Source organism: Oncorhynchus mykiss, chromosome 2, assembly GCF_013265735.2.
Source record: "Oncorhynchus mykiss isolate Arlee chromosome 2, USDA_OmykA_1.1, whole genome shotgun sequence".
Taxonomy (NCBI): domain Eukaryota; kingdom Metazoa; phylum Chordata; class Actinopteri; order Salmoniformes; family Salmonidae; genus Oncorhynchus; species Oncorhynchus mykiss.
The window spans coordinates 81718197-81733129 of record NC_048566.1 but is presented as its reverse complement, the minus strand read 5'-3'; the positions used below and the strand labels follow the sequence as shown (position 1 = coordinate 81733129).

The window sequence follows — 14933 nt, the reverse complement described above, 5'->3', positions numbered from 1 at the left end:
TCCTGCCTAATGACTTTAATACTTGCTACCATTACTGACTATTACCGTGCACTTCCGATTTACTGACTGGGATACCCGGATAGACAGACCGCATAGACAGACAGACAAACGGATGGACTGACAGACAAACAGACAGAGGGACAAACAGAAACACTTACCTCACTGTCTTGTGTGATCTGCACCTCTTCCCCCTGTGGCACCTGGGCAATGTGGAGATGTCCCTGAGGGATCTGATAATGGAGAGAGAGAGAACAAGATGAAAGAAAGAAAGGCACAGACAGACAAAGAAAGAAAGAAAAGAGAGAAAGAGAGAGCTCACAATATGAGGTGTGTATGTGTGTACTATAATATGCACTACTCTTCTGGCACCGTTAACACATAGTTAGTGAGTCCACTTTCCCCCTCCACCATCAAACCCTAGTCTGAACCTCGCTGCTGTCAGGTTTTTAGCAGCACTCGTACATTTTAAGCTCGGCTACACCAACTAATACTCTAGAACGGTGTTTACCAACTATCGTCCGACCTTGAGTACCCCCAACAGCACTCATTTTTGTTGTAGCCCTGTACAACACACCAGATTCAACTTGTCAACTAACCAAGCCCTTGATGAGTTGAATCAGGAAACAACAAAAATATGTGCTGTTGAGGGTACTCGAGGACTGGAGTCCAATACTACTTTAAATCTTTCAAAATGTACTTTGAACGTTTGCTCTAGAGTGCCAGATAGTCCTAAAACTGCAAACTCCACCTACTACATCTGTCCATTAAGCCAGACAAGCTCAATTAAAAACAGTTTGAGTATTTACATTAGTAAATAGTATTTGAACCCAGGTCTACTCCCTGATACCACTTCCTCTCCTCCCCCTTCCTCTTTAATAACACATGAGGGACTGATCATCTTTGAATAAAAGCAGAGTAGGAGTTTACCAGGAAGATCAATCAAAAAGTCTGACAATTGTGTAATGTTGCATTTTGACTCAAAACTAAAATGGACTTTTCATTTGAAACACAAAGAATGATTGTTACCTTTTTTATTTTTTGGTCCACAAGAGTGGAATTCCAGCCTTATCCTGTCTTTTTATGCATTACTACACTCGCCATTTTTGAGAAACCGGTTCCAGACTTTTGAGAAAGCGTTGGAGTATATACAGGTCACGGACATGATAGAGATTATAATGTTAACAGCACTTTCCGCAACGCTCTCTGCCTCTATACCGCGTATAAACATTTACGATAAACCAGGCTAGCAGGTTGAATCTCAGATCTGTTTGTGCTCTTGCCAACTATTTTGCTGTCATTGTCAAGCCAAACAGTCTGACTGGCCTCACAGCAATCTTCAAATAGCTTATACACATAATTTTGGCATGAGTTGGCATGATAGCACAAACAGACTGGCATTCAGGCTATCAAGCTGCTGCTTCCCTCAGTAACACAGTCCAGCCCGGTGGAAGTGGTGAGATTATAGTATTTGCTCCTTAGTTGGGCTTCAACACATTTGAATGGCATACATAAGATTTACTTGTTGGTCCTTTCCCTCATTAACACTGAAAAGGTCAAAGCACATTTCTTGATTCTAAGTAATAGTGTGGACATTGGAATAAAGCCACAGTGTGACTCAATGAAGGTGCACAGGGAACAGAAAATGATCAGACACAGGTTACTTCCTGTTGGCCCACCCACCCATAGTGATGTGGTGGGCCTGAGTGTGACCTCTGGCGCCTACAGCTGTATAAGGTTGTTCAATCGAATCCCTGAGCATGATGGAACTCTGCTTCATTGACACACTGTCTTCCTGTGGAGCGGTGGACAGTCTCAGTATAGTAGGGTGAGGTGATCTACCCACACAACACAGATAAGAGACTCACTCTGGGACTCTCAGATGACTAAGAAACTGGAGGAGGGTTGTGTGTGTGTGTGTGGAGAGAAGAGAGTGATAGAACGAGAACAAGACAGAGAGAATCGAGACAGAAGGCAGAGAGATATGGAGTGCAAAAAAGGAGAGGGAAAAAAGAGGATAAGAGAAAGTAGTGACAAACATGAAAGATAGGGGTCACGAGAGGAGAAAAAGAGAAAAGACTCCAGAGAGAAATAGGTCTGGTTAGAGACAAAGGAAAGTGAAAGAGGATGAGAGAGATTAACAGAGAAAACGGGCAGTAGAGCAGGAATGAGAGATGGAAGGAGAGAGGAGACGCAGATAGAGGATGGAGACAGTGACACTCACCACTTGCACCTGTCCGTCCTCTCCTATGCGATGGATCTGGACCTGCTGGACAGTCTGGTTGGCCAGGGTGTAGTGTAGAGTCTGCTGGGCTGCCTCCACCACAGCGCCACCCTCTAGGGAGGAGGGGCATGAGCACAGGGCAGATGAGTTAACAACAGTAAGGTGTGGTAGAGGTTGCCCAGCTTAGTCACAGATCTAGGATCAGAAAATTGATAAGACTCCCCCAGATCCATTAGTTGGAGGGAGGAGGGGGGTTAGCACACGCCTGGAGGCTGAAAGAAGAGCCCCTTTCACCTCTGAAGGAACACTTGGCAACGGCCCATGGCCTGGTTTCACAATAGCGAAGGAACTTAGGCTTACGAGTGTTTTAACAATGTATCGTTCTCGCAATGGCCGAAGATGTAACATGTGTTTTCCAAAACACCACGCCGAAAGAAAGTTTGCTAAGTGCCTTGTTGAGGCATGTGTTGATAATGATAGGTTCCAAAGAAAGGCAGTGCTGCTTTCCGATCACCGTATCAGAATTATTCCACAATACTGATGACGGATCAGCTCCTAGAGAGATATTATCACTTATGGCAGCAAATATTGAGGCAGCTTATTCTAATGCTTACGCAATAATATTGCACTATATCAAGATAAGGCACACCTGTTAGCTACACGTCATCAAATATATTGAGGCAACAAAATACAGACAGTAGCCAAATAAAACTAAATTGAATGGACATGAAATTGATATCAATATCATTGAAATATATAGGCTCATGTAGCCTATACTTTTGGTAGACTATTTATCTTTTAATACAGTATTCTTGGTTTTCATTTCTAGCATATTTTTATCATTCACTTGTTTGTAACAACTGCAAAGACATTGGTAACTTTGTATTTGTAGTCAACTTTGTTTTGAAGTTATCGGCAGTCACAGAGAGACAGATAAACATCTTGATTCTGTTTAGTAGAGGTCTGCGGAAAATGCATCTAAACATGCACTTAACTGCTCAACGAGTGGTCTAAGGCAGTCCATGATTAACAAGCGTTCAATTGCAACTTTAGTGACAATGGTTTTGGGAAACGATGCACCTACGAAGGTTCTAACGATGAACTTAGCCTTAAGAGGATTTTGGAAAACTGAGCACAGGCCATCTGCTGGGTGATGCAGTGTGTTTACACTGTATCAAACATGTCTAAATAACACAAGGACTCTCAAGCTAGCAATCCAAAACACACACACACACACACACACACACACACGAATGAGCCGTCAAACATAAACCCCCTGCCTCAGTCTAAACACCCACAACTCAGTCTAAATCACACACCATAACGTCCCCCATCGGCCCACCACAGCTTCATCTATTATCTCACTGTGTGTGTGTGTGTTTACACTGGTGCATGCGTGTGTGCCTGCTCGCTATGAGAATGCTTTTTTTGTTGCTAGATTGATGGAGGCCTACATTGAGGAAATCACACCACACTGAGAAGTGACAAAGTAGGCCTAAAGAATTCACTCAAAATAATTATATCATGATAGACAAAACATGTAGCACAGATATCTGCTTGGTGCAGCTCATATCATGGACATGTGTTGTGTTTCCTGCCAGTGAGAGTTCTTTCTCCCATCCTACAGCATTAACATGTCCCAAATGACACCCTTTACCTTATATATAGGTAACTGCCAAAATAATGGACACGCATGAGTAAATGAGGGATACAAAGTATATTGAAAGCAGGTGCTTCCACACAGATCTGGTTCCTGTCATATATAAAAATGCTGGGCAGGTCATTATTTGTGGCCATTATTTTGGCTACCATGACTTTGCCCCCATAGGATGACAATGCCCACATCCACAGGGCACGAGTGTTCACTGAATTGTTTGATAAGCATGAAAATTATGTAAACCATATGCCATGGTCGTCTCCGTCACCAGATCTCAACACAGTTGAACAGTTATGGGAGATTCTGGAGCGGCGCCTGAGACAGTGTTTTCCACCACCATCAACAAAAACATTTTGTGGAACAATGGTGTCGCATTCCTCCAATAGAGTTCCAGACACTTGTAGAATCTATGCCAAGGTGCATTGAAGCTGTTCTGGTTCACGGTGGTCCAATGCTCTATTGAGACACTTTATGTTGGATTTTCCTTTATTATGTGAGTTACCTATAGTGCACTACATTTGACCAGAGAGAGACCCATGGGCCCTGGTCAAAAGTAATGCACCATATAGGGAATAGGTTGCCATTTGGGACACAGTCCAAGTATTGCAGTATATAAATCCTCCACAGCCCAGTCATTGGTAGTGAAGGTGAGAGCCAGGTGGCTCGTGGAGACAGTACTTTGTGTTAGCCCTCTCTCCCCGTTCATTAATAAATAACTGTTTAAAAACAGGCCCAGCCACCTCTTTCCAGCCTATTAGTTTAATTCCAATGCAGTTTTATTAAGAGGAGTATGAGAGAACTTGCTCTGGAGTGTGTGTGTGTGTTTACTTTATAGTGGTGTGTGTGGCCTGGGAGGAGAGCGGGCTGTGATTCTACAATGTACACACAGTTGGCTCACAGGATATTTGGGTTTCCCTTGTTGTCCCACTCTCTCCGGTCAGGGTTGAGAGGTGATGGATCTCAGGGAGGGGAGGACAGGAGGCGTTGTTGTGTTGTGGAGATTATAACCATCTGCTACACTCTGCATTACTCACTGGATTCCTTACATACAAATAAGTGAAAAGATGTGTGTGCGTGTGAGACACACACGCACTTGCTATTTCCAGAAATTACCTGAGCTTCCCGGTGCGTTGGCACTACGTCTGGAGAAGCTCTTGACTGCCAGACTCTGGCCGCGCTGCTTACGTCTCCATGCAGTGCGACACTTGGAGTCGATGCTCTGCTTGATACGGTACCAATCTGACTCAGTGATGCCAAACTTATAGAACAGGTGACCTGAGGAAACCAATGACAGAGGGCACATGAGTTCAGGGTCATGTAATTTAACAATCTTAAGAACCATTGTAATCTTAAACTTAAGCTAAATCACCATGACAAGGTAGAATAAGTCACATTCCTTGCTTAGGATGGACAGCAGTTCATACCAAGTCTGTGTGTATAGTTTGAACAGTGCAACCTTGTCCCACTATCAATGCAACTCTGCCGGAGCTGTCAAAATGTCAGAAGCACATTAACTCTAGATAGATTTTGAATTTTAAGCCCTAGTTTTTAAAAAATAATAATTTTAAGTGCTAAAATATTTTATTTGACTTTTACTTCTATAGCACAGAGAAACAGAATGAATAATACATTCATAAAATGGCAAAAAAGACAGTAAAAAAATAAATCGTAAGAAACAAGGGTCTGTTCTATATCTAGGATATTTTTAAAAGCTCAGGAAATACTGTATATACATACATATATTCACACACACAGACACACTTGAAGTCGGAAGTTAACATACACTTAGGTTGGAGTCATTAAAACTATTTTTTCAACCACACAAATTCTTGTTAACAAACTATAGTTTGCAAGCCTCCCCCTTTTTCCTCCAAACATAACAATGGTCATTATGGCTAAACAGTTCTATTTTTGTTTCATCAGACCAGAGGACATTTCTCCAAAAAGTACGATCTTTGTCCCCATGTGCAGTTGCAAACCGTAGTCTGGCTTTTTTATGGCGGTTTTGGAGCAGTGGCTTCTTCCGACCATGCCCCAGGAATACCTGACATGATGACTCCTTGCTTTCCCCAGTCCACCTGACTGTGCTGCTGCTCCAGTTTCAACTGTTCTGCCTTATTATTATTCAACCATGCTGGTCATTTATGAACATTTGAACATCTTGACCATGTTCTGTTATAATCTCCACCCGGCACAGCCAGAAGAGGACTGGCCACCCCACATAGGCTGGTTCCTCTCTAGGTTTCTTCCTAGGTTTTGGCCTTTCTAGGGAGTTTTTCCTAGCCAGCGTGCTTCTACACCTGCATTGCTTGCTGTTTGGGGTTTTAGGCTGGGTTTCTGTACAGCACTTTGAGATATCAGCTGATGTACGAAGGGCTATATAAATAAAATTGATTGATTTGATTCCGTGCTGAGCGGCCTTTCAGGTTATGTCGATATAGGACTCGTTTTACTGTGGATATAAATAATTTTGTACCGGATTTCTCCAGCATCTTCACAAGGTCCTTTGCTATTGTTCAGGGATTGATTTGCACATTCTACACCACAGTACGTTCATCTTTAGGAGACAGAACGTGTCTCCTTCCTGAGCGGTATGACGGCTATGTGGTCCCATGGTGTTTATACTTGTGTACTATTGTTTGTACAGACGAACGTGGTACCTTCAGGGCGTTTGGAAATTGCTCCAGAGGTGTACAATGTTTTTTCTGAGGTCTTGGCTGATTTCATTTGATTTTCCCATGATGTCAAGCAAAGAGACACTGAGTTTGAAGGTAGGCCTTGAAATACATATCCAATTGACTCAAATGATGTCAATTAGCCTATCAGAAGCTTCTAAAGCCATGACATCATATTCTGGAATTTTCCAAGCTGTTTAAAGGCAAAGTCAACTTAGTGTATGTAAACTTCTGACCCACTGGAATTGTGATGCAGTGAATTATAAGTTAAATAATCTGTCTGTAAACAATTGTTGGAAAAATTACTTGTGCACTAAGTAGAGGTCCTAACTTCCCAAAACTATAGTTGTTAACAAGAAATTTGTGGAGTGGTTTAAAAATGAGTTGTAATGACTCCAACCTAAGTGTATGTAAACTTCCGACTTCAACTGTATATACTACCGTTCAATATTTTGGGGTCACTGAGAAATTTCCCCACACACACTTCAAATGCAATGCGTGGCGTTTCATGGATCTGAAGGTATAAACTCCGCCTATCCGGCAGACCCAGAGAGCAAATCAAGTGCACCTATAGGCCTACCGCTGGCCAATCAGATAGCTCAGATCAGTGTCTGCAGCTTCCACCAGCCCACAGCGAAGTTGATAGTCATCTCTATTGTGTGAGATTTCAAAACATGCCGAGAGCAAGACTATCAACGAATTCAGCAAATGGCTGCTGTATTTATGAGTGAGTTCATGATTAAGATTTTATTCAGCACTGTCAACACTTTATTCAACACTTACAAGCCATAAAACGCCCTCTCCTTATCCACTCACTCCACAAAGTGTATCGATAGACTTGCTTGGTTAAGTATAGTGAAATGCCTTTCTTGCGAGCTCTAAACCCAAGAGTGCAGTAATCAATAACAATGTAAAACTAGAAATAACAAAGAAAAAGTTAGTAAGCATACTATACACAAGGTCAGTCAGATCCAGCACCATATTTACAATGTGCAGGGATACTGGCGTGATAGAGGTGGATATGTATAGGGGTAAGGTGACTAGGCATCAGGATATATGATAAATGGAGCTGCAGTAGTGTATATGATGATTGTATGTAAGTGGGTTGGCTGTGCGTGTGTGTAAAATCAGTATAAATATATGTGCATATTATGTATGTGTGAGCAAATAATGAATTGAGTGTTTGTATGTTGGAGTGTCAGTGAGTGTGTAGAGGGTCAAGTCAGATGTTGTGTCTTTCTAACAACGAGGAGTATTTCCCGCTCTCTAATCACATGTATAACATGACTTGGTGCAGCAGTTCTTATTCTCAAAATTATTATTTTTTAAAATGCAAATGACTTCAATTTATGCCTCAAGTAATGCAATAAATGATCGATGACCAGTGTGATCATATACCTCACGTTTTAAAATATAATCTGCCAATTTCTGTCTGCAGCATCCGAACAGTTTGAACTACACACTAATATGAACCTCTGTGGAAAGGTGAGACTCTCACAAACACGTACATGTCGGTTGTTTAGCAATAGGATATAATATATAGTTAAAAAAAATCATGTTAAAACCGTCTGAGAAGAACAACATTGGCAGGGCTATTTAAGAATAGCCAATATTGAGCCTATAGCCAACTACACAAACCTCATTGCTACAGGCCCGTTTTTAAGAGGTTAATGTTACATAGGCTTAAGTTTTTTAAGTAATGTTTTAAAAACAAATCTGAGTGATAGATCTCGGCCTTCGTTTTGACTCAGAAAATAATCTTGGCTCAGAAAAGGTTTGTGACCAATCCACTAAGGCATGAGGAAACCGGTACACACACACACACACACACACACACACACAGGTCAAACATACACACCTGAATTACATAGACACACAAAACAAGACACCTGCATCACACAAGGCAAGTAGACACACACACACAGCACCTGCGATCAGCAGACAGTAATACATGTGGGGTGACAGAGTCCATTTCCTGTGCACCCCCCCCCCCCCCCCCCACACACTCTCCCAATAAAAACTCCTTCAGCCACGTCCACCCTCCCCCCTGTCCGCTGGCTCCCTTCCCCTCCACTGGATTCCCTCCCGTCTCCATTCCATCCCCTCCCCCCTCCCTCCCTTCCGCTGTCTCCGCTGGCTCCCCTCCGTTGGCTCCCCTCCGTTGGCTCTGCTGTCTGCCCTCCCTTTCCCTGGCTCCCCTCCGATCTGCTGTCTCCCTCCGCTGGGAACCTAAGGGCTAAAGGGTGAATTGATTGAACACTGCCTATGATACATCTATGGGGATAGATTGGTCAGATGCTCAGTGGCAGGGGTTGAGATGGTCAGTTGGTCAATGGAAGGGAATTTGATGTTCAGTTAGTTGGTTTTCTGTTAGTTGGTTGGTTGGTTTTCTGTCAGTTGGTTAACCCATAGAGTCAATGTCCACGCCCCCATAGATATCTTATTAGCATTATAAAAAAATCCCCATAAAAATCTGTCAGTTTAAGCTAGAGAAATTTTTTTTTTGCATTGGATGCGTCTCAACCCACCTCCTCCGTCGATGTCGCACTTCCACATCTGCGGTGAAAGGTGACAGAGCGGTGTTTGTCAGACCATGAGATATCCCAAAAATCGTTCTTCTCAAAAGAATTGTCTAACATCTGAACGGTTTGGCCTACAAAACTATTATGACCCCTCTATGTAAAGAAAGACTCCCACGAACACGATGGTGTTCTCAGTTTTGTTTTTAGACCCCCACAAGTGTCTTGGGACTCGTCTGACGGAAGATCCGATCTGCTAACTTCTGTACGTAGCGTTCAAACAATTTGAACTAAACACTAATATGAGTCCTCTGTGGAAAGGTGAGACTCTCATGAACACGTTTAGCTCTAGGACGACCAATAGGCCTCACAAGACTCGTCTGAAGGTCCCCCGACCAGTTTTAAAAAATGTCTGGAAGTATATATGGAGACCGTTTAGTACTAAGAATAAGGGATTACAGTGCATTCGGAAAGTATTCAGACCCCTTGACTTTTTCCACATTTTGTTACGTTATAGCCTTATTCTAAAACCAATTTTTTTTAAATCCTCATCAATCTACCCACAATACCTCATAATGACAAAGCAAAAACTGTTTTTTAGAAATGTTTGCACATTTATTTTTACAAATAATTTAAAAACTCAAATATAACATTTACACAAGTATTTAGACTCTTTACTCAGTACTTTGCACCTTTGGCAGTGATTAAAGCATCAAGTCTTCTTGGGTATGACGCTACAAACATGGCAAACCTGTATTTGGGGAGATTCTCCCATTCTTCTCTGCAGATCCTCTCAAGCTCTGCCAGGTTGATTGGGAGCGTCGCTGCACAACTATTTTCAGGTCTCTCCAAAGATGTTTGATATGGTTCAATCCAGGCTCTGGCTGGGTCACTCAAGGACATTCAGAGACTTGTCCCGAAGCCACTCCTGCAATGTCTTGGCTGTATGCTTAGGGACGTTGTCCAGTTGGAAGGTATACATTCGCTCCAGTCTGAGGTCTTGAGTGCTCTGGAGCAGGTTTTCATCAAGGATCTCTCTGCACTTTACCCTGGATCCTGTTTCCCAGTCACTCCCGCTGAAAAACATCCCCACAGCATGATGCTGCCATCAACATGCTTCACCATAGGGATGGTGCCAGGTTTCCTCCAGACATGATGCTTGGCAATCTTGTTTCTCATGGTCTGAAAGTCCTTTAGGTGCCTTTTGGCAAACTCCAATCGGGCTGTCATATACCTTTTACTGAGGAGTGGCTTCCGTCTGGCCACTCTACCACAAAGGCCTGATTTGTGGAGTGCTGCAGAGGTGGTATACCCTTCCAGAAGGATAACCTTCTCCACAGAGGAACTCTGGAGCTCTGTCAGAGTGACCATCAGGTTCTTGGTCACCTCCCTGACCAAGGCTCTTCCAAGATTGCAGTTTGGCCAGGCGGCCAGCTCCAGGAACTCTTGTTGGGTCTAAACTTCATCAAATTAAGAATGGAGGCCACTGTGTTCTCTTGGAGACCTTCAATGCTGCAGACATTGTTTGGTACCCTTCCCCAGATTTGTGCCTCAACACAATCATGTCTTGGAGCTCTAAGGACAATTCCTTCGACCTCATTGCTTGGTTTTTGCTCTGAAATGCACTGTCAACTATGCGACCTTACATAGACAGGTGTGTGCCTTTCCAAATCATGTCCAATTAAATTGAATTTCGCACGATCAATCGAAACAGGATGCACTTGAGCTCAACTTTGAGTCTCATAGCAAAGGGTCTGAATACTTATGTAAATAAGGTATTTCTGTTTGTTTTTTTTACAAATTTGCAAAAAAGTATAGAAACCTGTTTTCACTTTGTCATTATGGGGTCTGTAGATTGATAAGGAAAATAGTATGGAGTCAATTTTACAATAAGGCTGTTATGTAACAACATTTGGAAAAGGGGAAGGGGTCTGAATACTTTTTAAATGCACTGTAAATACATGTAAAATAGGCATATACACACACAGTACCAGTCAAAAGTTTGGACACACCTACTCATTCAAGGGTTTTTCTTGATGTTTACTATTTTCTACATAGTAGAATAATAGTGAAGACATCAACACTATGACGTTAACACATATGGAATCATGCAGTAACCCAAAAAGTGTTTAACAAATCAAAATACACTTTATATTTGAGATTCTTCAGAGTAGCCAGCCTTTGCCTTGATGACAGATTTGCACACTCATAGCATTCTCTCAACCAGCTTCATGAGCTAATCACCTGGAATGCATTTCAATTAACAGGTGTGCCTTGTTTAAAGTTAAATAGTGCAATCTTTTATTTCCTTCTTAATGCGTTTGAGCCAATCAGATGTGTTGTGTCATGGTAGGGTGGTATACAGAATATATCTCTATTTGGTAAAATACCAAGTCTATATTATGGCAAGAACAGCTCAAATAAGCAAAGAGAAACAACAGTCCATCATTACTTTAAGACATGCAGGTCAGTCAATACGGAAAATTAAGTGCAGTCGTAAAAACCATCCAGCGCTATGATGAAACTAGCTCTCATGAGGACTGCCACAGGAAAGGAAGACCCAGAGTTACCTCTGCTGCAGAGGATAGGTTCATTAGAGTTAACTGCACCTCAGATTGCAGCCCAAATAACTGCTTCACAGAGTTCCAGTGACAGACACAACATCAACTGTTCAGAGGAGACTGCGTGATTCAGGCATTCATGGTCAAATTGCTGCAAAGAAACTACTACACCAATAAGAAGAGACTTGCTTGGGCCAAGAAACCTGTTGACCTGTTTTAAGGTCTTGCTCACATCGGCTACCAAGGGCGTTATCACACAGTCGTCTAGAACAGCTGGTGCTCTCATGCATGCTTCAGAGTTGCATGCCTCGAATTGAGCATAAAAAGCATTTAGCTCGTCTGGTAAGTTTGTGTCACTGGGCAGCATGCGGCTGGGTTTTCCTTTGGAGTCTGTAATAGTTTTCAAGCCCTGCTACATCTGACGAGCGTCAGAGCCGATGTAGTATTGACGCTTTGCCAGTTTGATGGTTCGTCTGAGGGTGTAGCGGGATTTCTTATAAGGGTCCGGATTCGTGTCTCACTTACTTGAAAGTGGGAGGTCTAGCCTTTAGCACGATGCGGATGTTGCCTATAATCCATAGCTTCTGGTTGGGATATGTACGTACGGTCACTGTAGGAACGACGTTGTCAATGCACTTATTGAGGAAGCCGATGACCGAGGTGGTATACTCATCCATGCCATTGGATGAAACCCGGAACATATTCCAATCTGTGCTAGAAAAAGAGTCCTGTAGCATAGCATCCATGTTATCTGACTACTTCCGTATTGAGCGAGTCACTGGTACTTCCTGCTTTAGTTTTTGCTTGTAAGCAGGAATCAGGAGGATATAATTATGGTCAGATATGCCAAATGGGAGGATGAGGGAGAACTTTGTATGCATCAGTGTGTGTGGAGTAAAGGTGGTCCAGAGTTTTTTTTTCCCTCTAGTTGCACATGACATGGTGGTAGAAATTTGGTAAGACAAATTTAAGTTTGCCTGCATTAGGAACACGGTTCCTAGTGGAATACGGCCACTAGGAACACCCCTTCTGGATGAGCATTTTCTTGTTTGCTTATGGCCTTATACAGAGGTCAAACGTTTTCTGTAAGTCTTCACAAGGTTTTCACACACTGTTGCTGGTATTTTGTCCCATTCCTACATGCAGATCTCCTCTAGAGCAGTGATGTTTTGGGGCTGTTGCTGGGCAACACGAACTTTCAACTCCCTCCAAAGATTTTCTATGGGGTTGAGATCTGGAGACTGGCTGGAGACTGGCTAGACTGACTCCAGGACCTTGCTTCTTACGAAGCCACTCCTTCGTTGCCCGGGCGGTGTGTTTGGGATCATTGTCATGCTGAAAGACCCAGCCACGTTTCATCTTCAATGCCCTTGCTGATGGAAGGAGGTTTTCACTCAAAATCTCACGATACATGGCCCCATTCATTCTTTCCTTTACACGGATCAGTCGTCCTGGTCCCTTTGCAGAAAAACAGCCCCAAAGCATGATGTTTCCATCCCCATGCTTCACAGTAGGTATGGTGTTCTTTGGATGCAACTCACCATTCTTTGTCCTCCAAACACGACGAGTTGAGTTTTTACCAAAAAGTTATATTTTGGTTTCATCTGACCATATGACATTCTCCCAATCTTCTTCTGGATCATCCAAATGCTCTCTAGCAAACTTCAGACGGGCCTGGACATGCACTGGCTTAAGCAGGGGGACACGTCTGGCACTGCAGGATTTGAGTCCCTGGCGGCATAGTGTGTTACTGATGGTAGGCTTTGTTACTTTGGTCCCAGCTCTCTGCAGGTCATTCACTAGCTCCCCCCGTGTGGTTCTGGGATTTTTGCTCACAGTTATTGTGATAATTTTGACCCCACAGGGTGAGATCTTGCGTGGAGCCCCAGATTGAGGGAGATTATCAGTGGTCTTGTATGTCTTCCATTTCCTAATAATTGCTCCCACAGTTGATTTCTTCAAACCAAGCTGCTTACCTATTGCAGATTCAGTCTTCCCAGCCTGGTGCAGGTCTACAATTTTGTTTCTGGTGTCCTTTGACAGCTCTTTGGTCTTGGCCATAGTGGAGTTTGGAGTGTGACTGTTTGAGGTTGTGGACAGGTGTCTTTTATACTGATAACAAGTTCAAACAGGTGCCATTAATACAGGTAACGAGTGGAGGACAGAGGAGCCTCTTAAAGAAGAAGTTACAGGTCTGTGAGAGCCAGAAATCTTGCTTGTTTGTAGGTGACCAAATACTTATTTTCCACCATAATTTGCAAATAAATTCATTAAAAATCCTACAATGTGATTTTCTGGATTTTTTTTCTCATTTTGTCTGTCATAGTTGAAGTGTACCTATGATGAAAATTGCAGGCCTCTCTCATCTTTTTAAGTGGCTGACTAAATACTTTTTTTGCCCCACTGTACATGCATACATATACACACATTTATACACTACTGTTCAAAGGTTTGGAATGCCCTTGTTTTCCATGAAAACATACATGAAATGAGTTGTAAAATGAATAGAAAACATAATCAAGACGTTTACAAGTTTATAAATAATGATTTTTAATTTAAATAATAATTGTGTCCTTCAAAATGAGCTTTTGTCAAAGAATCCTCCATTTGCAGCAATTACAGCCTTGAAGACCTTTGGCATTGTAGTTGTCAATTTGTTGAGGTAATCTGAGGAGACTTCACCCCATGCTTCCTGAAGCACCTCCCACAAGTTGGATAGGGAGGTGTTCCCACAACAGCTCAATAGAGTTGAGATCCGGTGACTGTGCTGGCCACACCATTATAGACAGAATACCAGCTGACTGCTTCTTCCTTAAATAGTTATTGCATAGTTTGGAGCTGTGCTTTTGATCACTGTCCTGTTCTAGGAGGAAATAGGCTCCAATTAAACGCCGTCCACAGGGTATGGCATGGCATTGAAAAATGGAGTGAAAGACTTACTTCAAGATCCCTTTTACCCTGTACAAGTCTCCCAGTTTACAACCACCAAAGCACCATCAGACCACCACATTGCTTGACAAATGGCATCAAGCACTCCTCCAGCAAATGTAAAAAAAATTCTGCGTCTCACAAATGTTTTTCTTTGTGATCCAAACACATCAAACTTTAGTCTGTCCAATACACTTTTTTTCCAATCTTTCTCTGTCCAGTGTCTGTGTTCGTTTGCCCATCTTAATCTTTAATTTTTATTGGCCAGTCTGAGATATGGCTTTTTCTTTGCAACTCTGCCTAGAAGGCCAGCATCCCGGAGTCGCTTCTTCACTGTTGACCTTGAGACTGTTTTGTGGGTACTATTTAATG

General features: G+C 42.6%; 1 protein-coding gene across 5 annotated transcripts in view; it reads right to left on the bottom strand.

Moving 5' to 3' along the window:
* Positions 1-14933, bottom strand: part of LOC110497605 (protein BANP) — a 69656-nt gene that overhangs the window by 39309 nt on the left and 15414 nt on the right. For all 5 annotated transcript variants that reach the window (XR_005038448.1, XM_036956506.1, XM_036956494.1 and 2 more), the window contains 3 exons: positions 4992-5153; positions 2222-2334; positions 159-230 (listed from right to left, as the gene is read on the bottom strand). Coding sequence is in view for 4 of the 5 variants with exons in the window: in XM_036956506.1 (XP_036812401.1) it covers positions 159-230; positions 2222-2334; positions 4992-5153 (347 nt within the window). In the remaining variant the exon portion in view is untranslated. The remainder of the gene's footprint in view (positions 1-158; positions 231-2221; positions 2335-4991; positions 5154-14933) is intronic.